Source organism: Oxyura jamaicensis, chromosome 14 (genome assembly GCF_011077185.1).
Source record: "Oxyura jamaicensis isolate SHBP4307 breed ruddy duck chromosome 14, BPBGC_Ojam_1.0, whole genome shotgun sequence".
Classification (NCBI taxonomy): Eukaryota; Metazoa; Chordata; class Aves; order Anseriformes; family Anatidae; genus Oxyura; species Oxyura jamaicensis.
The window spans coordinates 12,154,036-12,176,903 of NC_048906.1; the positions used below are offsets into that span (position 1 = coordinate 12,154,036).

A 22,868-nucleotide genomic window follows, 5' to 3' on the forward strand; every position below is an offset into this window, starting at 1 on the left:
CTCGCCCGCACAGCCCGGGGCAGCCGCCGCCGTCCCGGCCGGGGCTGCTCCGCTCCGGTTCCGCTCCGGTTCCGCTCCGGTTCCCATGCGGCGCAGCCCCGCGCCCCCCCGCGCCCATGGCCCGGCTCTCGGTCAAGGAGCACCTGGACGGGATCCTCTCCGACTTCGAAGGTGAGGACGCGACCCCCCACCCCCCCCAGCCCCCTCCAAATCCTCCCCCGGGACCCCGCGGCCCCCCAGACCCCCACGCGGGGCCGCGCTCACGGGTGGGTGCGCGGGGCTGGGCTCGGTCCGGGAAGGGGTGCGCGCGTGTTTGTGTGTGTGTGTGTGTGTGTGTGTGCACGTATGTCTGTCCGTACATGCACACATGGGGGGTGCGTGTGCGCTCCCCCACGCGTGCACGCCGCGTCCCGCGTTGCTCTCCCACCCGTCGCTGCTCAGTGGGGCCGGGCACGGGGAGCCCGATAGCACCGAGAAGTTTTCTTTCTTTTTTTTTTTTTTTTTTTTTTTTTCGTCCCTTTTTTTTTTTTTCCTTTTCCTCCTTTTTTTCCCCTTTTTTTCTTTCGGCCCCAAATCCCCCCTCGCTGCTCGCCGGAGGCCGCGGCGGGTCGGGGCAGGGGCTTGGGAAGGGGCAGGGTGGGGAGGAGCGGGCGGCGAAACCTGACGCTGGGGCTGCTGCTGCCCTCGCCGGGGAGGAATGCGAGCACCTACCCCGACCCCCCCCCGGGGCTGCTCCGCCGCCTCCGCCCTGCCCCTGGCTCCGGGCACCTCGGCCGGGCAGAGGATGGCGAGGGTGGCTCACGGCTGGGGACGATTTGGGGTAAAAGGAGGTGGTTTGGGGTACCCCAGTGCTGCGGCGGTGGAGAGCAGCACAGAGTAGGGAGGGGGGAGCCCCCCCCCGTGTCCCCATCGCCCCCGTGTCCTCACCGCCCCCGGCAGCCCGGCTGCCTGGGAAATACCTGCCCGGCGGAGAGCTGTTATTAGCATCACCCGCGCCCTGGCCCCTGACCTCTGCCCAGCCCCGGGCACGGGGCCAGCGACCTGAGGAGGGGACGGGGAGGCGAGACCCAGCCCAGCCTCATCGCCCCCGGCCAGGTCCCCATGGCCCCCACCCCATCACCCCCTGACCCCATCACCCCACCGCCTCCAGCACCGATGGGGCCATGGCCAAGCCGGGCAGCGGATGAGGCCGAGGAAGAGGAGGACGAGGGCGGCCTCGCGCCGGTGCACGTGCCAGCACGGCGGGGAGGTCGGGGCGCCGCGTGGGGCTCCCCGGAGCAGGCAGCGCTCGGCGGGAGCTCTCCGTGGGGAGCCGGCACCAAACGGTGCCGCTTCGGCAGATCTGGCAGGAACGCGGCTCCCGGGGGGCCCCGCGCTGCGGAGAGAGGGAAGGAGGAAGGGAGGGAGGGAGGGAGGGGGCAAAGCTGCTTCCTGCCCGCGGGGGCTTCACGGGGGTCCCGGCTGCTCAGACCTACCACGGCGGTGCCTGGCCGGGCTGTGAGGGATCGCTGCCCCCGGGGGAGCGGAGTGCCCGGCCTGGGCCCCGGCTCGCCCCCCACCGCTGCCAAACGCCCCGTGGCAGGCGGCTTTGCTCCGCAGCCAGGCGCTGCGATGCCCAAAGGGCTGCGAGTGGGCGGGGGGCGTGCGGGGGAAGCGGGAGGCGCGTTCGCACCGACAGGAGCCCCGGGGACGCGGCGTGGGCTGCTGGGTGCAGTTAGATCCGTGAGCACCTCCCGCGTGCTGCTCGTGGGGGAAAGGAAGAGCCCTTGGCAGGGCTGTCGTGGTCTGCAGAGGCTGACCACGCGCCCTGTAACGTTCCCGCTGCGCGTAGCGATAGCGCTGCCCTGCCTCGCCATCAGTAGGCTTCAGGGTTAATGCCCTGGAACAGGACAGGAATCCTCAGCGCTGGTGCCCGCAGCTGGAGCTGTGCTCCCAAAGGATGCAGGGCGAGAGGGTCCGGCGGGGATCTGGTTACGCAGGGCCGGATCCCTTACAGGGGAATAAAGCGGGCAGTGTGCTGCGCGGGGGAGCCGGGGAGGTGGCGGCACCGGCCGGCCGGCCCGCAGATAAGCCGGGGAGAACAATGCCGTGGGGCCGGCGGCAGCGATCCGGTTTCCCATCCGGGCCGGGCTCACAAACGGCTCTTTGGCACCCGGCTGCACGGGGGGAGACCCCGGGTGCGCGGGACAGAGGGGGTCTGATGAGCTCCGGGCTCGGCTGTCCTCTGACAACGCTGGGTGCCATCGGGTGCCACTCTCATACCACCTCTCCCTCTCTGTCTCTCTCTCACCCAGCGCTCAAGAAGTCTTTTGAGGCAGAGGACACGGAGGATGTGGACGCGGTGCCCGGCTCCCCTGCTGCGTCCCCGCTGCCCTCGGGTGCCGTCGAGAGCCACCGGTTGCTGCAGCCCAGCCCCGTGCCCCGCATGGGCACCGGCCCCAGCCCGTCCCACAGCCCGCTGCTGCGGAGCCGGCTCAGCGCCAGCCTCGCCGCCAGCCGGGGCCCCAGCAGCAGCGGCATCGCCCGCGTCGCCTCCTTCCAGACCCGTCCGGGGCCGGGCAGCGATGGCGAGAGCCTGCGCAGCTCCTCCTCCAGCCTGGAGAGCCCCGCGCCCCCCCGGCCGCCGGGTGCCCCCCCTGCCACCAGCCCCGGCCTGAAGAAGGTGCCGTCCCACGGCAGCGTCTTCCCGGCGGAGCCGGAGCGTCCCCTCCGCGTGGCCACCGGCCACGGCTCGCTGCCGGCGCTGGACCTGCACATCGCCGAGGAGCCGGGGGTCCCCCTGCCCGCCTCGCGCCCCCCGCTGCCGTGGGGTGCCCGCAGCCCCACCGTCCAGCCCCGTGCCTGCAGGCCTTCCTCCCCCTCTTCCTCCTCTTCACCCACTGAGGTGGCCCCGGGGCTGCCCCGGACGCAGCTCAGGGTTTGTCTCAGCGCCAGCCCCCGCCTGGCCCGCCCTCCCCCCCGGGGCCCAGGGGACGCCACCCTTGCTGCCACCATGGCCACCGACCCCGGCGAGGCTCTGTCCCTGCTGCCGCCCCCCCAGGCAGCCCCCTTCAAGCTGGTGACCCAGCCACAGACGGTGCAAGTGAGCTCCCAGCCCACCTTCCTCGGGGGGCTGGTGCTGATGTCGGGGACCCCAGCAGCACCAAGGGATGGCGGTGACACCGGTCCCCCCATGGGGAACCCCTCTGGTGCCAGCTCGGTAGGGCCACAGGGGCCCAGTGAGGCTGCGGATGGCTGCTGCACCCCAGGGACGCCGGAGCACGGTAGGACTCGCTCCCCTCTGTCCCTCCTTCCTGTCCCCACCGGGTCCCCTTGCTGTCGGTGAGCCCCGTGGCGTGCTGTGTGCCCCGGTGCTGGTGCCACCTCGAGCCACCCCGGCAGGTGCTGGGGACGTGGCCATGGCAGTGCCAGGCTGGCCCTGAAGCACCCGCTGGGGACGCTGCCACTGTCACCAGTCCCCACCTGCATCCTTCTCGGTGCCCAGTGCTGCGGGGCCGGGTGCTTCGGGGCGCAACCTGGCACGGCTCGGCACGGCGCGTGGCAGGGGGGGCACACGGCACGGAGCCGAGCACGGTGCTGGCAGCGCTCCCGTCCCGCCCGGCCCTGGGGTGCCTGGCGAGGTTTCCGCGCCGCCCCCCGGCACTAATTGTTTTCCCTGGCGTGGGGAGACAGGTCGGGACACATGTGCTGCATCCGCCACAGCGCCGAGTGCCGGGGCTGCGCTCATGCCTCGTATCGCTGCGATCTTGTCCCGCGTCCAGCACTTTCTTCCCTCCTCATCCCTCCTCGCCTTGGCACGGGGACAGATCCTGTTGCCTCCCTTCCCGCAGCGGCCCGGGGGCGGAGGAGGTGGCGGGGGGCCAAGGTCTGCTTTGACATGCTCGCACCACCCGCGCCCCGGGAAGGGTGGGGAGGAAACGAGGCCACGGGGCCCCCCCCGGCAGAGCCCCAGCGGACCCTCCTGGGGTCCCCAAGCCACCGCTCCCGTCCCTAGGCTGTCCCTGCGCCGGTGGCTTCATCCCTGCCAGCGGTGTGGTGCACGATGCCCACATACCCAGGCTGCAGCTCGTGGCTCTTGGTGTCACCCGTGGGACATGGGACATGCCCGTGGCCCCGTGCCACCACAGGCAGGGCCCCGCGGTGCCAAGTGTCCCCTCGCTGCGGTGGCAGCACGGGGCCCCCAGGCGCTGGGCACGGCCACGTCCCTGGCGCTGCCTCCCACCGCCGCCTGCCCAGGCGTCCGTCCCCGAGCACGGCGCGGCCCCGGGGATGGAGGGAGGACGCCGGGGTGGCCGGGGCACGGCCGCAGCCACTGGGGCCGCCTGTTTACATGCCTGGGGATCATTGCCTGTCTCGCTCAGGTGCCTTGAAAGCCGCCGTCGCCGGGGCTCTAAGTACTAACGCGCGCGAAGGCATCCATACATCTGCTCCGGGCTGCAGTGAATCATCCCGCAGCAATGCCCGTGGCCGAGCCAGCCTGGCTGGACCCGAGCTGGGGGACACACAGCAGGGTCGGGGTGCTGGTGACGGGACGGCCGAGCCGGGCCTGGCTGCGGAGCGGGCGCGAGCCGGAGGGCAGCGCGTGGGCACCATCCTGGGACAGAGGCTCCTGTGCCGGGAAGAGGTGGGGACGGGGCAGTTCCTCTCCCGGGGGACACCAGGGCCTGAGCCAGTGGCACCCAGGGGTGCACGCAGCCACAGTTTGCCCTGGGTGTTGGGGGCTGTCGGTGGTGTGCTCGGGCCCGCTCCCATTTTCGGGAAGCGCTGAGCTTCACTTCCAGAGCCACCGTGTTTCACTTCCACACCGAGCGCCCCAATCACCCACACAGGGCCCCGAGGCGAGGAGGAGGAGGAGGAGGAGCAGAGGAGGAGCCGTGGGCTGCAGCCTCCCTCCTGCCTTGCACCCCAGGAGCCATTCGGCCCCGGTGACCAGCTCGTGGTGCAGCGGCACGGCCGGAGCCGAGGTAGGGGCGGACGGAGGCGCGCAGGGAGGCCGGCGGGCGCGGGGTGCTGGGGCAGGGCGAGCGCCCCGGTTCCCGTATGCATGGTGGGCAGGGTGCTTGGTGTCACGGCAGGGCTTTGGTCCCTGTCACTGCAGCGGGGCCCCATGGTCTCACTTCCTCTTCTGCTTGCGGTGGGCGCGCAGCACCCGCCCCAGTGCAGCTCCATGGCCAGCTCGGCTCCGGGTCCGGCCACGGATGGGGCTGGTCAGCGCTGTCCCCTGGGGTCCTGCGTGGCGGTGGGAGCGGTGTTTCTGGGTCACGCTCGGCTGGGTGAGGACCAGCCGTTGCATGGTGGGCGCTGTCACCGTGGCACGGCCACCACGGGTTCTTGTAAGGGGTGGGGGATCTGCACCCCAAAACCCTCCGTCCCCGCACCACAGGGGCTGGCTCACTGCGGCCGCATCCTGCGAGCCTTTCGGCCGCGCTCCCCGCGCCCAGCGATGCTCAGCTCCTTTCCCACCGCCGCCTCCCGCCACCCTCCACCCCTGTGAGCTTATTACAGGCTTCTCCGGCCAATGTGCCGATTAACCCCGCATCAGTAATTAAACCATTCCGGGCTACCACGGACCCGGGCTTACTCGTCCCTGCCTGGAAAATAAACCATCCTAAATGAGCCCTGGAACAGGTCCGTCTACAGGGAGCCATTATCCCGGGCCACATGAAGAGATAATGAAGAGCTCCCTAATGGCCCCACATGGGCCGCCTGGCCGCCGCGCTCTCGGCCGCGGTTTCTGGCGGAGGGCGGCGGGGCCGCCTGCGGCACCGGGGGGCTGGCGCCCTGCCGGGGGGCCGTGGGCGCAGCACCCAGCGCCTCCGTGCGGCTCCACCCGCACCCCTCCGGCTGTTTGTGTCTGCTCGGCACTGCCGCCGGCACCGCGCGGCACGGGGCAGGAGGTGACAGCCGTGCCGGGAGCCCCTGGGTGCAGGCGCTGCGCCCTGCCTGCGGTGGCCGGGCACCCTGGGGTGGCGCTGGGTGGCGGCTCGTGCGGAGGTGGGAAGGTTTTGTGGGGCGCTGGGGGTGTCCCCTGCTTGAGGGAGCGGAGGTGAGGTGGGGACACGCGGGATGCTCGGGGCTGGCCCAGCTCCTCCTGCCCGCTCCGAGCTGGGGGTGGTTGCGAGCCGGTGGCACTCGTCCTCCTGGTTGTGACTTGGGGACTGGGGGTGGGGGTGACATCGGGGTGGCTGCAGGCAGTGGCTGCGTTGCCTGGTTCCGGGTCTGTCCTGGCAACCTTGTGGACAGGGTGGGGGCAGCTGGGGGTCCTGGCACTGCATGGTGCTGAGGTGAGTGGGGGGCAGGGCAGGATGAGCCCCCCCCAGCTCGCTCCAAGCTGGGCGCCCACAGGAGCAGGCGCTGCTGCGGGCAGCACCCAGCCGCCCATCGTCCCCCCCCCCCCGCCAGCTGGGTGTCACGGCTGCCACCAGGAAGTCCCGGGCTGTTTTGACATTTCCGAGGAAAGCCCTGGCCGATGCAGCCAAGGGTGCTAGGGTGCCATGGGCGGATGGGAGCTGGGCCATGCCAGCTTTGGAGAGAGAAAATCTCTCCCCCGGGAAGACAGCATGCGCAGCACCCTGGGGTGCTCCCCCCCTGCTCCCAGCCCGGCTGCTCGCCAGGCCATGCAGCGCTGCTGTCCCCAACCTTGCCACCTTCTCGGTCACCGGCTGCATCCTGGCAGCCACAGCGGCTGATCCCGCACCTCCCAGCAAGGTGGGCTCGTGCCCACTGGTGGGCAGGGGGCACCCGGTCCCCCCTCCACGGGACACAAAGCACCGAGCGCGTCGCTCCCTCCGCCTCCCCGTGCTGCCGGGGCAGGCCCTGCGGGTCCCTGTCCCCAAGCCACATGGCACGTGGCTGCGTCGGCAGCTTGGGCCGGCAGCAAGCTGCTGCTCGAGCCTCGCCAACGCCAAGAGATGGCTGGCACATATGTGCCAGGCGGGGAGGCTGCGGCGTGGGCTGGGGGACGCAGGCGCCGTGGGGCACTGCGGCAGCGGGGTGGGCAGCGCCAGGCGTGGGGGTCCCCGGTGCTTCCCCCGCCACCGCCCGGTGCCAGGTGGGTGCCCCGGGGGCAGCCCCTGGGTGCCACGGAGCTGGTGGGGGTGCTCGGGGGGCCACCCACACCGTGGGTGCTCAGGGTGCCGTTTGGGGATGGGGGCGTCGCCGTGCCGGGGTCCCCGTTGCTGCCGGCTGGGTTGGAGGCTGAGCTCAGAACGGGCAAACTCGGTGCATGGGCGGGGGGCGGGGGAGGCAGGGTTATTGCCATGCTGGGCATGTGCGAGCGCAGCCGGGCGCCAGCCCGCGATTAAGCCCCGGAGGGGACGGGACCGGGCTGCGGCGCTGCAGCGGCCGGGGGACGTGGACACCCGGGGTCCCCCCCCCCGTCCCCAGCCAGCTGCGTGGGAGCGGGGCGCTGAGCGGGGACATCGCGTCGCAGAGGTAGGACCCGAACAATGGCCGTGCTGGGAGGGAGAAAGAGGAGGAGGAGGAGGAGGGGGATGAGGGCTCGGGGCCCCTTGAAGCCGCCACACAAAGGGCTGGGGTGGGCGGAAGGCGAGGGGCTGTGGCTGCACGCCCGGCGGCTCTTGTCCAGCTGGTGCCCGGTGGCAGGTGGCACCGTGGTGGCTCTGCCACCCGCCTTCACCCTCTCGGGGCTGGACACGCGCCTCGGTGCCGGCCCCCGTGGTGGTGCCACCGCCTGCGCTCCCCTCCTGAGTTACAGGTGCCTGGTGCAAAGCGGGGTCCGGGGCCGTGCCCGGAGCCCCCCGGTGCACACCGGGGCTGCACCAGGAGGTGCCCGCTGGCCATGGCACAGGGTGAAAATGAAGGATGCTGGTGGCTGGGACCGGGTGCCGGCGCTTGTGACACCACCGCTTGCCGAGCCGCGGGTGGCATCGTGGAGGGCTCGGGCGGAAACGGGTGCTCGGTGGCCCACGTTGGGGCAGAGTCGCCCCAGTGATGCCGCTAAGGGACGCCCCCGTCCCCTCTGCCTGTGGTGCCGGGGGGGCGGCGCGCCCCGTTGCCGAGCTTTGCCTCGCAGGCTGCCAGGAATGCGCCGGGGCTGCGTGCCCGCCGGCGCGGCTGCTGCTGGGGTAACGGTGGTGGGGCGAGCGGCAGCCAGCCAGGGCGTCCTACCGGGCACGGGAGCAAGCTGGGGACGGGGTTTGGGGGCGTCCCTGCTCCCCGGCAGCCCTGGGCTCACCCCGCGTTCGCCCCCGTGCAGGGAGCAGCCTGGAGCCGCAGGAGAGCAGCATGGAGGCGCCGGCTGTGCTCGAGGAGCTGCCCCCCGGCGCTGCGCCCGGCAAGGGGGCGCATGAGCTCTTCGGCTACGTGGGGATCGAAGCCGTGCTCGACCAGATGAGGGTCAAGACCATGAAGACGGGCTTCGAGTTCAACATCATGGTCGTCGGTGAGCGCTCGCGGGGCTGGCGGCTGGAAATGTGATGCCACTGTGTGGGGGGAGGATGGGAAAAAGCAGGCTTTCAACAATAAATCGGGGAAGGATGAATCCCGTAGTGTGACGCGGCGGTGATGCTTCCCGCGGCACCAGGAGCTGGGCAGCTCATCCCAGCCTTGGTCCTGCAGGGCTGGGCTGCTCCTAAAGGGGTACCGAGGCGTTATCGTAGGGAGAGGGGTTAGAAATACCATCAGAGGGGACAAAGCGGAGCTGCTGGTGTCCCCGCAGGGCAGAGCGGGCTGGGGAAGTCCACGATGGTGAACACCCTCTTCAAGTCCAAAGTGAGCCGCAAAGCCTCGCAGCCCGGCCAGGAGGAGCGCATCCCGAAGACGGTGCAGCTGCAGTCGGTCACCCATGGTAAGGCCACCGATGCGGTCGTGTCCCTTAAACCCCGGGGAGAGAAGCAGGGGAAGCCTCCTTAATGCGTGGACCCCGCTGACCCCACATGCCCCATAGTCATCGAGGAGAAGGGTGTGAAGATGAAGCTGACGGTGACGGACACGCCGGGGTTCGGGGACCAGATCAACAACGAGAACTGGTAGGGCGCAGCCGGGGGCGGGGGGGGTGGCAGCATTTTGGGAGAGGCTGACCCCACCTCCCCCCCCGGTGGGGCTCTCTGATGCCATCCCTTCATCACCAGCTGGGACCCCATCATCAAGTACATCAACGAGCAGTACGAGAGGTACCTGCGCGAGGAGATCCTCATCACCCGTAAGAGGAAGATCCCGGACACCAGGGTCCATGGCTGCGTGTACTTCGTCCCCCCCACGGGCCACTGGTGAGTACCAGCGCGGTGCCCCCACCCCTGGCACCCATGGGTGCTGCTGGAGGGGCAGCAGGGTGACGGACATCCCTGTCAGGCTGAGGCCCCTCGACCTGGAGTTCATGCGGAGGCTCAGCAAGATCGTCAACGTGGTGCCGGTGATCGCCAAAGCCGACACGCTCACCCTGGAGGAGCGGGCAGAGTTCAAGCAACGGGTGAGGGCACCCCCGGGGGGCTCCTGGTCCCAACATCCCCCCCCGCAAAAAACTCAGCCCAGCACCACCTCACACCCCGTGCCCCGCAGATCCAGCAGGACCTGAAGGCCCACGCCATCAGCGTGTACCCGCAGGAGGACTTCGACGAGGACCCGGATGACAGGTTGCTCAACAACGTGATTCGGGTGAGGGCCGGGATATGCTGCCGTTCTGGGGGCCGGGGGGAGCGCGGTGGCACCCCGGGGTGACCGTGCGCCCCTGCGCCCGCAGGAGAAGATCCCGTTCGCCGTGGTGGGGGCGGACCAGGAGCACCAGGTGAACGGCAGGCGGGTGCTGGGCCGCAAGACCAAGTGGGGCATCATCGAAGGTAAGGGCAAGCAAGGGGGAGTGGGGTGCCACCGGGGGGGCCTCGAGGGCAGCAGCACCCCTGGGTGCACCCTTGCCCGGGTGGGTGCTCTCCCCGCGGCGTGGGGCTGTGCCCGAGCTCCGGTGGCCCCCAGCCCGCCCAGGACGTCCCCACAAGGCTCTGTCTTGCCTTGCAGTGGAGAACCCGATGCACTGCGAGTTCCCCATGCTGCGGGACCTGCTCATCCGGTGAGCCGGGGAATGGGGCGGGGGGTGCCCGGGACCCTGCTGGAGCACCCCAGAGTGGGGTTGGGGAGGTGGGGAGGACCCCAGCCACAGGGGCGGTGTGTGACGGTGACTTGGTGCCTTTCCTCCTCGCTGCCGCCCCGGGCAGGTCCCACCTGCAGGACCTGAAGGACATCACCCACAACGTGCATTACGAGAGCTACCGCGTGCGGCGGCTGAACGAGAGCAACCGGGTGGCGCTGAGCCCCGCCAACGGGCTGCCGGGCAAGGACGAGGACGACAGCAACCTCTGAGCCCTGGGACCCCGGCCCCCGTGGCGGTGCCCGTCCCCTGCCCCACCAGTGACTGTGCTGCCCCGTGCCACCTCTGCCGGCTGGGGACGGACCCACGCCCCCCCGGCGTCACCTTCCCCTGTCCCCGGACGCCTCGGCAGGTGCAGGGGGACGCCGTGCACCCCCCCCCCCCCGGCCCACACTGGTTCAAGGATGTGAGCAGAGGGGGCTCCCAGGGTGTCCCCGTCCCCAGGTCGCCGGGCTTCACCAGGATCCCCCGAAGCCTGCTTGGCATTAAAGGTGAAGCCGGAGCCTTCGGCATCCGCCATCGTCATCCTCCCTCCCGCGGCGCTGTCCCCTGCGGTGACAAGGGGGGGCAGCTGGCCAGGCGCAGGGCGGGTGGCCGGTGGCAGCGGGGCTGGCGGAGCGCGGGTCCCCTCCCCGCTGTCACCCCACCAGCCCAGCCCGGTGACGGCAGCGGGCGCACCCGGACTTTGAGCCGCTTATCGGGCCACGGCCGTGCCCGCAGGGAGCGGCAGCGGTGGCACCCGGAGGTGTGTGGGTTACACCCAGCTGTGTCACCCCCTCCTGGGGACCCCGGGCCCCCTGCCTCCCCCCTGCACGGGGACATTTCCAAGGAGCCCCTGGGATTTCAGAGTGCAGCACCCCGAAATCCTCACCTGCAGCACCGGCAGGGCGCAGGGGGCCCCTGGGTGCTGCTGGGGTGCGGGAGAGGCCCCTTTGCGCCTCCCACCCCCAGGGCAGGGCCCGGGCTGGGTGCCAGCACCCGCCTCCCCCCCGCCGAACCGTCACCAGCTGCGCCGGCCCCGCGTTAATGATCCACCCGCCGCCAGCCCCGGGACGCCGTGCGGGGCCGTGGTGGGGACGGGGACCGGGGTCTGTGGCGCGGGGAGCCCCGGGGATGTGCGGGGGCCGGCGGCCGGCGGCTCCCCACCGCGCGCCCCACCCCTCAGTCCCGGCACGCAGATAAGAGCGGCGGCGGCGGCCACTTCCCGGCGCTCGGCGCGGGAGCTCGGCGGGGCCATGGCGTTGGTGACGGTGAACCTGCGAGCCATCACCTCCTGGGTGGGCATCGCCCGGCTCTTCGCCATCCTGCTGTCCTGCATCGCCTTCAGCCTGGTGGCCTCCACCAGGGACTTCAGGGGCCCCTACGGGACGTGGTGCATGTTCAGCTGGTGCTTCTGCTTCGTCGTCACGCTGCTGATCGTCCTGCTGGAGCTGCTGGAGCTCTACCCCAAGCTGCCCCTCTCCTGGGACGACTTCACCTCGGCCTTCTCCATGCTGGCGGCGCTGATGATCTTCACCAGCTCGGTGGTGTTCCCCTCCGTCTTCGTCCACAGCCCTTGCAGCAGCAGCCGCTGCATGCGCCAGGCGGCCGCCACGGCCATGTCCTGCCTCTGCTTCCTCGCCTACGCCCTCGAGGTGGGGCTCACCCGCGCCAAGCCGGGGGACATCAGCAGCTTCCTCTCCACCGTGCCCGGCCTCCTCAAGGTGTTTGAGGCCTACGTGGCGTGTCTCATCTTCTCCTTGCTGGATTCCTACGGCTCCCACCCTGGCCTGCAGTGGTGCATAGCCGTCTACTCCATCTGCTTCATCGTCACCCTCCTCATCATCATCTTCACCATCGGCCGCTGCCTCAGCTACATGCCCTGCCCGCTGGAGAAGGTGCTGGTGGCCTACAACGCGCTGGCCATGGTAATGTACCTCACCGCCATCGTCATCTGGCCCTTCTACAGCTTCAACAACAAGAGCCGGCCCAACCCCTGCGACGCCAACTGCTCCTGGAACAAGCACCTGGGGGTCACCTTCCTCACCATCTTCAACTTCCTCGCCTACCTCGTGGACCTGGTCTACTCCACCAAGATGGTCTTCATCAGGGCCCCTTCCTGAGGGCGGCGGGGAGGGCGCGGGGCCGGGCGCGGAGCTGAGGAAGAGGCCGGGCGCCTCGGAGAGCTCCTTCCTCCCTTCTTCCCCCCGCGCCGGGGGCAGCGGTGGTGCTGGGGGTGCCGGCGGGGGGGAGAGCGGGGGGATCCCCATGGCCTGGGGGCTGGGGGGGGGGAGCTTTGGGATTAAATTGGGTCATTTTTCACTTGTTTCTGCCTCCACTTTCTTCCCCCTGTATTCTTTCCCTGGCTGGGGGGGGGGGGGCTGTTCTGGGTCACCCCGTGGGGCCGGGTGGTGGCAGGGGGACACCAGCGGTGGCAGGGGGACGCCGGCCTTCAGCAGCTCCTCTTCTCTCCTGCCCGTTGCCGCTGGAGTTAAACGGGGCATGACCAGGAAAAAAAAACCACCCGGATGCTTCTGACTTGGCACCGCAGGACCCTGCAGAACGGGTTCGGGAGGAATGTGGCTGCTGGGGGGGGGGGCACGGTCCCCAAGCCCTGGGACAGGGCTGTCACCGTCACCTGGGTGAGAGCCCCACGGCTCACGGTCACGCTGGCTGGAGCGGCTGTCCCCGTGCCTGCTGTTCCACACCGTGGTGGCACCAGGGAGTCCCCTGCCTGAGGACACTGGGGTGCCACCAGCACCTGAGTGGTGCCACCGCGAGGCCGGTGGCACAGCAGGATGCCACCACGCCGGGAAGAAGGGCGCAGAGCGGTGCAGGCATGTCCTGCAGGCAGGGCACCTGCACAGTGTCCCCACGCTGTCCCCAACCCATGCTGCTCCCTTGGGTTCTACCTCCCCAGGCCTCGCCACTGCTTTTAGCCACGCGTTTGGCCCCAGGCTGCGCTCCCCCTGCTCCTTCACCAGTGCCACCTCCCCGCCACCACCGTGCCACCGCCTTGTCCCTGCCACCTCCCAGCCGGGTGCCACAACCCCACAGCGGCTGTCACCTCGCCACCGCGACCTTCGCCTGGCCGGTGGGGCCCGCGCTCGGCCACCGGAGCCTCTCGAGGGAGAATTTTTTTGAGCAAATAAAGGAAAAAAAAACGCACACCCCGGCGCAGCCCTGCCCAGCGCCGGAGCGGAGCTATTTTTAGATGCCCGAGTTGATTGAAATTCATAGAGGAAAGAGGCGCGGGAGCGCGCGGCGGCCGTCACCGGCGATGAGTTGCGGCGCTTGGTGCCGGTAACGGGTACCGCGGCGGGGCTGCGGCCGGTGGGCACGGTGAGGCTGGGGCGCGGGGAGGCAGCCGCGGGTGGGCTGGGGGCGTGCGGGGAGTGGGGGGCTCCCAGCCCGCTGCACCCCGCGCAGGGATCTGGGGGTGTCTCGTGGCCCCGGGGCGCGCGGTGGCACCGGGAGCGGCTGAGTGCTGGTGGGCGCAGGGAGCGCCGGTGCTGCGCCGTGCCGTGGGGTGCGCCGGTGCCGTGCTGTGGGCAGCTCCGGGGCCGGGCCGTGCTAATGCAGAGCCCCCGGGCCGTGCCGTGCCGTGCCGTGGGGTACCCGAATAGCGCGCTATGGGGAGCGCCGGTGCTGTGCCATTGCCGCACCGTGCCATGGGGAGCCGCCGTGCCGTGCCGTGCCGTGCCGTGCCGTGCCGTGCCGTGGGGAGCCCCGGTGCGGCGCGGTTGCCGGTGCAGGAGCGGTGCCGGTGCCGGTGCGCGGCGGATTCCTCCCCCTAGGGGTCGGTGTGCACCGGAGCGGCGGCGCGGGAGGCGGCAGCTCCTGCGCACGGCCCGGGGCGGCCGGGGCACGGCGGCGGCGGGGAGCGGGAACCGGCGAGGGCCCGGGTGAGTGCGGCCGGGGCGGGGGGCGGCGGGGCTGGAGCTGGAGACCCCCCCCCCACGATACCCGAGCCGGCAGCCGGGGCCCCGGGATGAGCGGGGCGGGCTGTGGGGACGGGGGCGATGGAGCACTGGGCACCCCCCTCCCGGAACCCCCGGGCCGGCTGGAGCGCACGGTTCAGCCCCAGGCTGGCTGGGGGTCCCGGAGGGGGACACCGGGGGCGTCCCCTCCTTCAGCTGGCTGTGCCGCATGCCAGGGCCACCTCTGTCGCTGGCGGTGGGTGAGGAGCCTGCCGAGGGGGATTTAGCTTCTTGCAAACCAGCACCAGTGCCCGGCCCCCTTCCCCACCAGCTGGAAGCCCCTGTGGCCCCCCGAGATGTCCCTGTGGCCCTCAGTGCCCCTGTGGCCCTAGGGACACTTCTGTGTCCCCGTCTGGACAAGCAACCCCCAGGCAGCCCCCATCAGCCTCCCCCAAGGGAGCCAGGTCTGAGCCCCACTTGAGGTGACTGCCTGGGGGCTCGCACCCCTGCCGTGTCCCCTCTGTGTCCCTGGTGGCTGCAGACCACAGCCAGGAGCCCCCCAAGGCTGCTCCAGCTGGAGCAGGGACCAGGGGCAAGCGGGGCAGCCTGGCAGTGCCCCTGGCTGGGACCAGTGTCACCAGGGGAGGGACCCCCACAGAGCCCCAGCCTCATGGGGACACGGCTGTGGGTGCTCCCTGGGGGGCACCCAGGTGGGAGCAGGATAGGGGTCAGGGTCCGTCCCCATGGGTCATATCCCACCCATCCCATTGTCCCCACAGCCGTCTGCCTGGCAGGATGGGGATGTGGCACCCCGAAGAGATAGCACCGTTTCTGGGAGGTGGGGTGGGGAGAGCAGCACACGTGTGCTCCAGGACGGCTGCACCAGGCTGTGGGCGTCTGCACGGCAAGGAAAGGGTTAACGTGTGCCGCGGGGTGTCGGGGTGCCGGGGTGTCCCCGCGGCCGGTGCGCCCGGGCTGCTCCTCGCACCGGTGACCTCGCACCACTGCCATGGCAACGCCGCGTGAAGTCACCGGTGCTCGCGGCGCGGTGCCAGCGTGGGCGTCCGCTCCCGCAGCCCGCTGTCACCGCGCGCCCCGTGTCCCCCCTCCCCCCCCCCCCCAGGATGAGCTGCGCCCCCGCCAGCGCCGACGCCTGACCCCGCCACCATGCTCGTCAAGGAGTACCGCATCTGCATGCCGCTCACCACCGAGGAGGTGCGGGGGTGTCCCCTCGGGGACGCGGGGGGCACTGGGTGGTGGTCCTGCGGGATCTGCCCGCAGGTGGGCTGGGGGACACCGCGGTCCCCGCTGCCGTCCCCTCAGGGCAAGGACCGTGCCTCGGTTAAGTCATTTTGGCCACATGTTGGGTGTGAGATGCTCTATGTGGTGTTTTGGGGTGCGAGCACGGGACCCCCCGGCACGTCCCATTGCCGTGCGTGGTGCCCCCGGGGCACAACGCCTGGGGCAGCGCAGAGGTGGCGGGCAAAGGGCTGCGGTTTGGGTGCTGGCGGAGCAGCCCAAATCCCCGCCGGCAAGCAGCAGCGCTCAGTGGGGCCGTTCTGGGGAGCAGGGGGCTCGCAGCAGCTGCGCCCACACCTGCGGGTTTGTGGCAGCACCTGGGGAAGGTTTGCGGTTAGGCGGAGCGGCGAGGAGACCTGCCCGGCAGCCGGGATGATGGATGGGATCTCCGGCACAACAACAATGCGGTTATTGCGCCGCCGCACCGCCGAGTACGGGCACACACGGCCATGGGATTTTATTTTCTTTTTCCCTGGCCCGCCCGGGCAGGCAGGCAGGGAAATCGCTGCAGGTACCCGGGCAGTGGGAAGGGCAGGATCCGGCCCTCGCCCAGGCGTGAGAGCAGGGGGACCCTGGGGAGACTGGTGCCTGCTGCACGGCTCGGGCTCTGGCACCGCTTTGCTCCGTGCCTCAGTTTCCCCTCTCGCTCGTTGCAGTACCGCGTAGGGCAGCTGTACACCATCAGCAAGCACAGCCACCAGGAGAGCGAGAAGGGCGAGGGCGTGGAGGTGGTGAAGAACGAGCCCCACGAGGACCCCGTCCACGGCCCCGGCCAGTTCACCGAGAAGCGCGTCCACCTCTCCAGGTGAGGCACCCGCCCACGGTCCCATCCTGCCCCAGCTCCGCGGGGACACTGCCGTGCTGGGGGGCACAGCCAGGCAGAGGCGTGACCCCGTCCCTGCTTCCAGAATCCTCAGGGAACAGCCTTCCCAGAGTGGGGCTGCGCCTGCCTCCTGGCATGCAGCCACCTTTTGGGGGATGCGCCCATCTCCCAAGGGGGGCCACCATCTCCCAGAGCTGCACCATCTCCTGGGGGGCTGCACCCATCTTGGGGACTGCATCCATCTCCTGAGGGCTGCACCCATCTTCAGGGACTGCAGCTCTCTCCTGGGGCGCACCCATCTTTGGGGACTGCACCCATCTGAGGGACGTGTACATCTCCTGGTGCGCACCCGTGTCCTGGGGTGCCCCCGTCCTTGGGGGCCGCACCCTCTCCCGGCACACAGCCCCTCCCCGGGTCCCACAAGTGGCCCGGCGCTGCACTGCCCCGGGCTCTGCGGGGACACCCCCGGCTGCTGCCCTGCCCGTCCCGTCCCGGGGTGCCCCCGTGTCCCCACGCGCAGCCCCAGGTGCCTGTCGGGCAGCCGCAGGCGCGCGGTGCCGCTGTCCCCGTGTCCCCGCCGCCAGCTGCGGCGAGCGGCCGAGCGTGCACCGGCGGCTCCCCCGCCAGGGAGTCGCTGGCGTTAGACGGGATATTTTTAGCTGCGGCACTCACGATTCTCCTCTTGGGGATGTTATTTATAACGCCTGAAAATTAATCAAAAAACACCGCCCGGCTCCCCGCCGCTGGGAGGGAGGCGGCCGCCGTGGCGAGCGGGGCCGGATCCTGCCCGGGGAGCGGGGCCAGGGGGGCCTGCGGGGGACAGGACCGCGATGGGGACCTGGTCCTGGGGTGATGGGGAGGGTCTTGGGGTGATGGGGGGGTCCCTGGGGGGTTCTGGGGTGATGGAGGGGTTCTGGGGAAGGGGTGAGGTCCCTGGGGAGCTGATGGGGGTCGGGGAGCTGTGCTCAGCAGGGCAGGGCCGTGCTCCTGGGCCGTATCCTGCCTCCCTCCCCCACAACAGCAAGCTGCCGAGCTGGGCCCGGGCGGTGACCCCCCGCATCTTCTACATCACGGAGAAGGCCTGGAACTACTACCCCTACACCATCACGGGTGAGACCCGGGCGCGGGGACGGGGCCGCCCGGCACTGCGGGGCCAGCCGTGTCCTGGTCTCACCTCTCCCTCTCTTCCCCCACGGTGCCACCCCGTGATGCTGGCGTGCCGCGGCATCCCTGCAGAGTACACGGTAAGGAGGGGGCACGGGGGTGACCCGGTCCCTTTCCCGTGGCGTGGCTGGGGAGGGGGCGCTAGGGTGGGCGTCCCTCGGGGACCAGCTCCCAGGCGCTGTCCCCGCAGTGCTCCTTCCTGCCCAAGTTCTCCATCTACATCGAGACCAAATACGAGGACAACTGCGGGGACAGCGAGAACGTGAGTGGCACCGGCCGTGTCCCTCCCTGCCTCCTGAGCTGGTTGATCTGAGACCTGGCAAACTCATTGGGGGGGGGGGGCGCACGCAGCCGGTGCCGACCCCTCTCGCCCTCCCTCCCCACCCCAGATCTTCCGCAGCGATAAAATCCTGGGCGACCACGAGGTCTCGTTCCTGGACATCGCCTTCGACGAGATCCCCGAGCGCTACTACCGCAGCCTGGAGGTAACGGGGCTGTGGGGGCAGCTCCCTGGGGAGCCCCGCTCCGGGTCCCCCCGTCCCCGGCTCATGATCCCGCTCCGCGCCCCAGGACCCCCGGTTCTTCAGCTCGGCCAAGACGGGCCGGGGGCCGCTGCGGGAGGGCTGGCGCCAGCACACCAAGCCCATCATGTGCTCCTACAAGCTGGTGACCGTCAAGTTCGAGGTGTGGGGGCTGCAGACGCGCGTGGAGCAGTTCGTGCACAAGGTGAGGGCGGCCGAGGGCGGCGGGGGCCACCCGGCTGTGGGTGCTGACGGCCGGTGTCACAGGTGATCCGGGACATCCTGCTGATCGGGCACCGGCAAGCCTTCACCTGGGTGGACGAGTGGTGCGGTGAGTCCCCGCGGCGTCCCCCAGCCCCTGCGCACGGGACCCCCGATGCCACCAACCTCGCTGGCTGTTCCTCCGGCTCCCCGTGCCCCCTGCCCGCCCTGCCTGCCCCCCCCCCCCCCAGCTCGCTGCCCGCTTCGCTGCACGCCCAGGATCGCGCTGGGCAAGGCTTGGCTGAAGCATGGCTGGGGCCGGGCGAGCCGAAATGGCCACCTCCGGGGCCACCGCTGGGGCCATTTGGGCTCTCTGCCTTCCAGACGTGTCCCCGGGAGAGCTTCGAGACGCAGCTGCAAGCGGCCGCAAGCCCAAAGCTGGGGAGCCAGCCCCCCTAGCTCCCGGACGGCCTCTGTGTGTACGTCCCCTTGGGTTCCCACCTCGGCACACGCCGGTGGTCCCCCGTGCACATGGAGCCCCCCTGCGCCACCGCTGCGCCCCCCGGCATGGCTCGCCCCTCCCGTGCGTCCCCTCCCCGCAGGGTCCTGCTGCCACCTCGCCTTCGCCCGCTGCCCTGCGTGCCCCTTCCCTGCCCGTCCCCTCCTTCCCCTCGTGCAGCTCAGCGGGGACGCGGTGCCCGGGGCTGGCAGCTGATGGGGTTGGGGCCGCTGGGGGTGCAGGACGAGGCCGCGCTGGAGGCGGCCGCGAGCCCGCGTGTGCTCGGCAGGCATGACGATGGAGGAGGTGCGGCGCTACGAGCGGGAGACGCAGGAGGCCACCAACGAGATCATCGGCATGGTGGCCCCCACCATTTCGGTCAGCGAGGTGGGGCAGCCCACGGCCACGCACTCGGCCCCCGCCAGCGCCCCTTCCACCCCCCTCAGCGACGAAGCCCCCGACTTCCTCGCACCCCCCAAAGCTCGGCCCCGCAAGAAGTCGGCGCCGGAGACCCTGACGCTGCCTGCGCTGCGGGAACGCGCCAGCGCCGAGTGAGGCCGCGCCGTGAGGCCGCGCCGTGCCACCTGCCCGGTCGGACTGTCCTCTCCTCCCTGCCAGCCCTGCCACCCGCCTCGTCCCCTCCGACGGATGCTGACCCCGAGGGGGGAGCCCGTCGTCAGGGCGCAGGGGAGCCCCGGGGGGGTGCCGGCGACCCTGAGCCGCTGCGGGTGCCCGTGTGGGACGTTGCCACCATCGCCACGCTGGACCTGCTGTCCCACGGGGAGGGGACGCCCCGCTCCTCGTCCCAGGTGGCGTCGGGCCATGGCAGCATCCCAGGCCCTTCGGTCCAGCCGTGGCCGGGCTGGGCGCGTGGCCGTGCCGGGCTGGGTGCCGCGGCAGCCGGGGAGCGATGCTCGAGCAGCACCCTGCAAGGTAGGCACCGGGCACAGGCGGGGGGGTGTGGGAGTGCCAGTGACATCCCAGTGCCACCTCCTGGGGCTCCCTGTGGGATGCCAGGGACCACGCAGCCCCACGCACTCCAGGTCTCGCAGTTGGAGGCCGTGTCAGCGCGAGGGGTGCCGGGGCAGGCTCAGACCTGTATTTTCTTTGGGAAGACAAGGTCCTTTTCAGAAATAAAGCTGGAGACGTGGCGGCTGGCTCCCAGCGGCGCTTTATTGGGCTCTGCAGAGGAGAGCTGAACCTGCACCATCGCCACGTCCCTCCTTGGCACGTGGCACACGCTGGACGCCAGCTGGGATGGGCAGCACGGGGGTCGGGGTTTGTGGGGTGGGCCAGAGGAGGTGGGTCGGGCTGGGGAGCTCACCGATGCCTCCGGAGGAACCCGGCTCCCTTCCCTGCTAGTCGTCATCGCTGCCGCCCTCCAGCTCCCCGACAGAGGCGGCCGGCCCCAGCAGGGTGATGTAGTAGGAGCTGCAGTAGACGGGCGCCTTGTTGGGGCTGGAGTAGACCTGCTCGGGCCGCAGGGAGGCGAAGGGGTTGGCGGCGTAGCCCGTGATGTGCGTCTCCAGCTCCACCAGGATCTGCAGCGAGGACTTCAGCTCCTGCTCGCTGCCAGGAGAAGGAATGGAGGAGTCCCGTCACTGCTTGGCTGGGGCGTTCCCTGCGGGGACGTCCCCGCAGCCAGCTCGGGGGGCTCGCCGGGGGGCTCACCTGTAGACGGTGAAGAGGGTGGGCAGGCGGTAGTCCCGCAGCAGCAGCAGCGTGGGCAGCCAGCCTGCCATGAGGTCCGGGCAGGCGTGGAAACCTGCGGGGACGCATCAGTGAGTGGGGGCGCATTGCCTGTCCTCCCCTCCCCGAGAAAGCCCGGCTGGCACAGCGTGAGGCTGCCAGGAAGGACCGAGCCCCCTGAGCAAGGGTGGTCCCCGCTCCCCGCCAGGCTCTGGGTCCTGGGCTGAGCCCCAGCACCGAGATCTGGAGCCCAAATGCAGGGACCCCTCTGGGCGCTGCCGGCACCCGAGCCCCAGGGCGTCACCCCATCTGTGGTGGCCCGTGGTGGCGTGGTGCACAGCCGTGGCAAGCCCTGGGCATGTCCCGAAGTCCCCAGCAGCCTCGGGTGCTGCACCCTGGGCACTCACCCGGGTGGAAGCCCACCACCAGGTCGGGGCGGGCGGCCAGCTTGGTCTCCACCTGCCCTTCCCAGAAGTCGTGGTACAGGCCCTTGAAGCTGCTGAGATAGATCCTCCCCTGCGGCCCTGGCGTGGCCAGGGGGGGCCTCATGATGGGCCCGTCCACCACATCCACCCCCACCATCACCACCTCCATGCCCTGCTGCCCCGGGAACATCCGCGCCAGCTCGTCGTAGTCCGTCACCCGGGTGTTGAGGGTCTCCACGTGGGACGCCCCCACCACGTGGATGGTGAGGGGCTTGGCCAGGGGGTCGAGGCCAAAGAGCCGCAGCCCCAGGCCGATGGTGAGCGGCCGCGAGTGGAAGTCGGTGACGAGGCGCCGGACGGACTCACGCAGCTCTCCCTCCTCCGGCCGGGGCTTCCCCGCGTTGGCCCAGAGGAGGCTCATGTAGCGCCCGGCCAGGACAGCGCCCAGCTTCTCCTCCAGCTGCCCCTGCATGGCGAACCAGTCCTCCCAGCCTGCCACGTCCCCGGCGGGTTTTGTCCAGGCCTCCGTGGGGAAGGGAATGTCACCTGGGGGCAGAAAAGTGGCTTTCCAGGGGTGGCCCTGCAGGCCAGGCTGCCCGTTCCCCCCCCAGCAAGCTGCAGGGATGCTGGAGGTGGTGGCACTGCCAGCCCAGGGTGACCAGAGCTGGGAGAGGAGGGACCCCACATGCTCAGGGGGTGGGCTGGGGGGGGCGTGTGGGGTGGGAGCAGTGCCCCCTGCCCCACCTGTGAAGACGAGCCACTCCACCAGCCGGTCCAGGGCCACCAGCTTCAGCTTCTTGCAGAACTTCTTGTGCAGAGGCCAGTTGGCACGCTGGCACGCCACGCCGCAGTAGTACACGTTCTGGCATCTGGGGGGAGAGAGGCAGCGTGCCCAGCCTTGGGGGCGGCCAGGATCCGTTCCTCCCCCAGCCTCACCCCCGCCGCCGGGCTGAGCTCACCCTTCTGGGGGCTGGGGAACACCCAGCCCCGCGCTGTCACACCACCTCCCCGGTACCTCTTGCATCGGCGGAGACTTTTGGGGTCAGGGAGGGCATCGGGGAGCTTCTTGCACTCGGCGCAGAACTTGAACGTGTCCTCCATCTTCTGGAACATGTCAAAGTAGGTCCGGATGCCGAAGTCACTGCCCCTCTTCCTCCCGTCCATGGCAGATCTGAAGGGAGCCCAGAAGCATCGGGGGGGTGAGTAGGGTCCTGCCCAGCCCAGCTGGGCTCGTGTCTTCCCTCTACGTTTGTGGGATTTCACCTCTGGCCAAGGCCATCCTGAGCTGAGCTGGTCGGGGACAAGGAGCCGCGGGCGTCACCTTGTCCTGGGGGGAGCTGGGGCTGCTGGAGGGGGAACCAAGGAGCCGGGGGGACAGGGACGCGCCAGCTCGGGGGAAGGCACACAGCACCCGCACAGCCTGCCCCAGCTGCTCTCACTCACTTGTAGTCCTCGTAGCTCTTCATGTTGAGCTTCTGGAGGATGACGTGGGACAGCCCCGGCACATTGCTGTCCATGGCTTGGAAGCCCAGGGAATCCATGTCGGGCGCCCTTGCTGCTGCTGGCTCCTTTGCAGGCTTCTTGGAGGCTTTGCGGGCCGCTCCCTGTCCCCGCTGGGCCATGCCGGCGGCGGGACAGAGGGGTCCGGGCGCGGGGGGTGCCCAGCTCCCGAGAGACCCGTCCGGGCGTCCCGATGCTTGTCCCCGTCCCGCCGGGAGGAGGGTGGTGACCGGGGCGGCAGCCTGGCCGCACGTCCCACTCCTGGCACGGCCGGGCCGAGCTCAAATGTCAGCCCCAAGAAGGCCAGGCCTCCCGGCCTGACACCGATAGCAAAGCTATTCCCGTCACCCCTCCCGGGCAGGGGCCGGCCCGCGCCCCCGGGGCTCCCCAGCAAGGGGCCGGGGAGGGTGACGGGGTGCCTCTGAGGGAGGTGTCGGGGGGACGTGAGGGTGATTTGTGGAAGAGCTCCGTAACTCAGAGCAAGTGGGTTATGAAGTAGGTACGTGGTGTATTTCGGCGCCGGGCACGTGCGGGATAGCTCCCAAAGGCTCGCGCGCCTTAACGCGGGGACGTGCTTCGGTTAAATGCAGGAGGGAGCCACGTATGCACCAAGCGTCCCATGCGCCTATCCCCGTTCATCTCCTATCCCCCCGCTTTGTGGCAAAATTAGCTCCAAGAAGTCGTCTCCATAATCTGCTCCCGTCTGCGCCTGCGGTGGTGGTTGGGGGGGGGGGGGGGGGGGGGGG

At 70.5% G+C, this 22,868-nt stretch overlaps 5 protein-coding genes across 13 annotated transcripts in view; 4 read left to right on the top strand and 1 right to left on the bottom strand.

Moving 5' to 3' along the window:
- On the top strand, positions 1–10,604 carry SEPTIN12 (septin 12). 4 transcript variants are annotated; one of them, XM_035339508.1, is made up of 12 exons: positions 1–171; positions 2,295–3,263; positions 4,830–4,964; positions 8,219–8,404; positions 8,681–8,809; positions 8,909–8,990; positions 9,093–9,230; positions 9,313–9,430; positions 9,520–9,615; positions 9,701–9,797; positions 9,973–10,024; positions 10,170–10,604. In XM_035339508.1, the coding sequence occupies exons 1-12, from the start codon at positions 117–119 to the stop codon at positions 10,312–10,314; spliced, it is 2,202 nt and encodes a 733-aa protein (XP_035195399.1). In that variant the 5' UTR covers positions 1–116; the 3' UTR covers positions 10,315–10,604. The 4 variants fall into 4 exon arrangements, with proteins under 4 accessions (XP_035195399.1, XP_035195400.1, XP_035195401.1 ...); XM_035339509.1 differs by lacking the exon at positions 4,830–4,964 and having other exon boundaries at positions 2–171; XM_035339510.1 differs by lacking the exons at positions 1–171; positions 2,295–3,263; positions 4,830–4,964 and adding an exon at positions 6,910–7,051.
- A 105-nt stretch (positions 10,605–10,709) lies between these two features.
- On the top strand, positions 10,710–12,350 carry LOC118174275 (myeloid-associated differentiation marker homolog). Its single transcript, XM_035339533.1, has one exon. It carries the CDS (start codon positions 11,338–11,340, stop codon positions 12,202–12,204), a length of 867 nt encoding a protein of 288 aa, XP_035195424.1. The 5' UTR covers positions 10,710–11,337; the 3' UTR covers positions 12,205–12,350.
- A 1,662-nt stretch (positions 12,351–14,012) lies between these two features.
- On the top strand, positions 14,013–19,659 carry LOC118174273 (cytoplasmic phosphatidylinositol transfer protein 1-like). 2 transcript variants are annotated; one of them, XM_035339530.1, is made up of 9 exons: positions 14,013–15,216; positions 15,957–16,105; positions 17,145–17,233; positions 17,360–17,367; positions 17,478–17,549; positions 17,677–17,772; positions 17,858–18,013; positions 18,076–18,244; positions 18,489–18,739. In XM_035339530.1, the coding sequence occupies exons 1-9, from the start codon at positions 15,169–15,171 to the stop codon at positions 18,722–18,724; spliced, it is 1,023 nt and encodes a 340-aa protein (XP_035195421.1). In that variant the 5' UTR covers positions 14,013–15,168; the 3' UTR covers positions 18,725–18,739. The 2 variants fall into 2 exon arrangements, with proteins under 2 accessions (XP_035195421.1, XP_035195422.1); XM_035339531.1 differs by lacking the exon at positions 18,489–18,739 and adding an exon at positions 18,798–19,659 and having other exon boundaries at positions 14,022–15,216; positions 18,076–18,139.
- A 4-nt stretch (positions 19,660–19,663) lies between these two features.
- Positions 19,664–22,403, bottom strand: MSS51 (MSS51 mitochondrial translational activator). The gene is made up of 6 exons (XM_035339526.1): positions 22,066–22,403; positions 21,638–21,793; positions 21,367–21,491; positions 20,605–21,168; positions 20,180–20,273; positions 19,664–20,077 (listed from the first exon to the last, which is right to left on the bottom strand). The coding sequence occupies exons 1-6, from the start codon at positions 22,242–22,244 to the stop codon at positions 19,867–19,869; spliced, it is 1,329 nt and encodes a 442-aa protein (XP_035195417.1). The 5' UTR covers positions 22,245–22,403; the 3' UTR covers positions 19,664–19,866.
- Positions 21,686–22,868, top strand: part of CFAP70 (cilia and flagella associated protein 70) — a 24,639-nt gene continuing 23,456 nt past the window's right edge. For 4 of the 5 annotated variants that reach the window (XM_035339502.1, XM_035339506.1, XM_035339504.1 and 1 more), the window contains exon 1: positions 21,694–21,821. The gene's annotated coding sequence lies outside the window, so the exon portion shown is untranslated. Of the gene's footprint in view, positions 21,822–22,868 lie in introns of all 5 variants that reach the window. The other variant, XM_035339505.1, reaches the window with a different exon arrangement.

Coding starts and splice junctions, on each gene's coding strand:
- SEPTIN12 (XM_035339508.1), top strand. CDS start 117: ATGGCCCGGCTCTCGGTCAAGGAGCACCTGGACGGGATCCTCTCCGAC. Junction 4,965..8,218: donor GCGGCACGGCCGGAGCCGAG/GTAGGGGCGGAC, acceptor GCCCCCGTGCAG/GGAGCAGCCTGGAGCCGCAG. Junction 9,231..9,312: donor GTCCCCCCCACGGGCCACTG/GTGAGTACCAGC, acceptor CATCCCTGTCAG/GCTGAGGCCCCTCGACCTGG.
- LOC118174275 (XM_035339533.1), top strand. CDS start 11,338: ATGGCGTTGGTGACGGTGAACCTGCGAGCCATCACCTCCTGGGTGGGC.
- LOC118174273 (XM_035339530.1), top strand. CDS start 15,169: ATGCTCGTCAAGGAGTACCGCATCTGCATGCCGCTCACCACCGAGGAG. Junction 16,106..17,144: donor AAGCGCGTCCACCTCTCCAG/GTGAGGCACCCG, acceptor CCCCCACAACAG/CAAGCTGCCGAGCTGGGCCC. Junction 17,550..17,676: donor ACTGCGGGGACAGCGAGAAC/GTGAGTGGCACC, acceptor TCCCCACCCCAG/ATCTTCCGCAGCGATAAAAT.
- MSS51 (XM_035339526.1), bottom strand. CDS start 22,244: ATGGCCCAGCGGGGACAGGGAGCGGCCCGCAAAGCCTCCAAGAAGCCT. Junction 21,492..21,637: donor AGTCTCCGCCGATGCAAGAG/GTACCGGGGAGG, acceptor CTCTCCCCCCAG/ATGCCAGAACGTGTACTACT. Junction 20,078..20,179: donor ACCCTCTTCACCGTCTACAG/GTGAGCCCCCCG, acceptor TTCTCCTGGCAG/CGAGCAGGAGCTGAAGTCCT.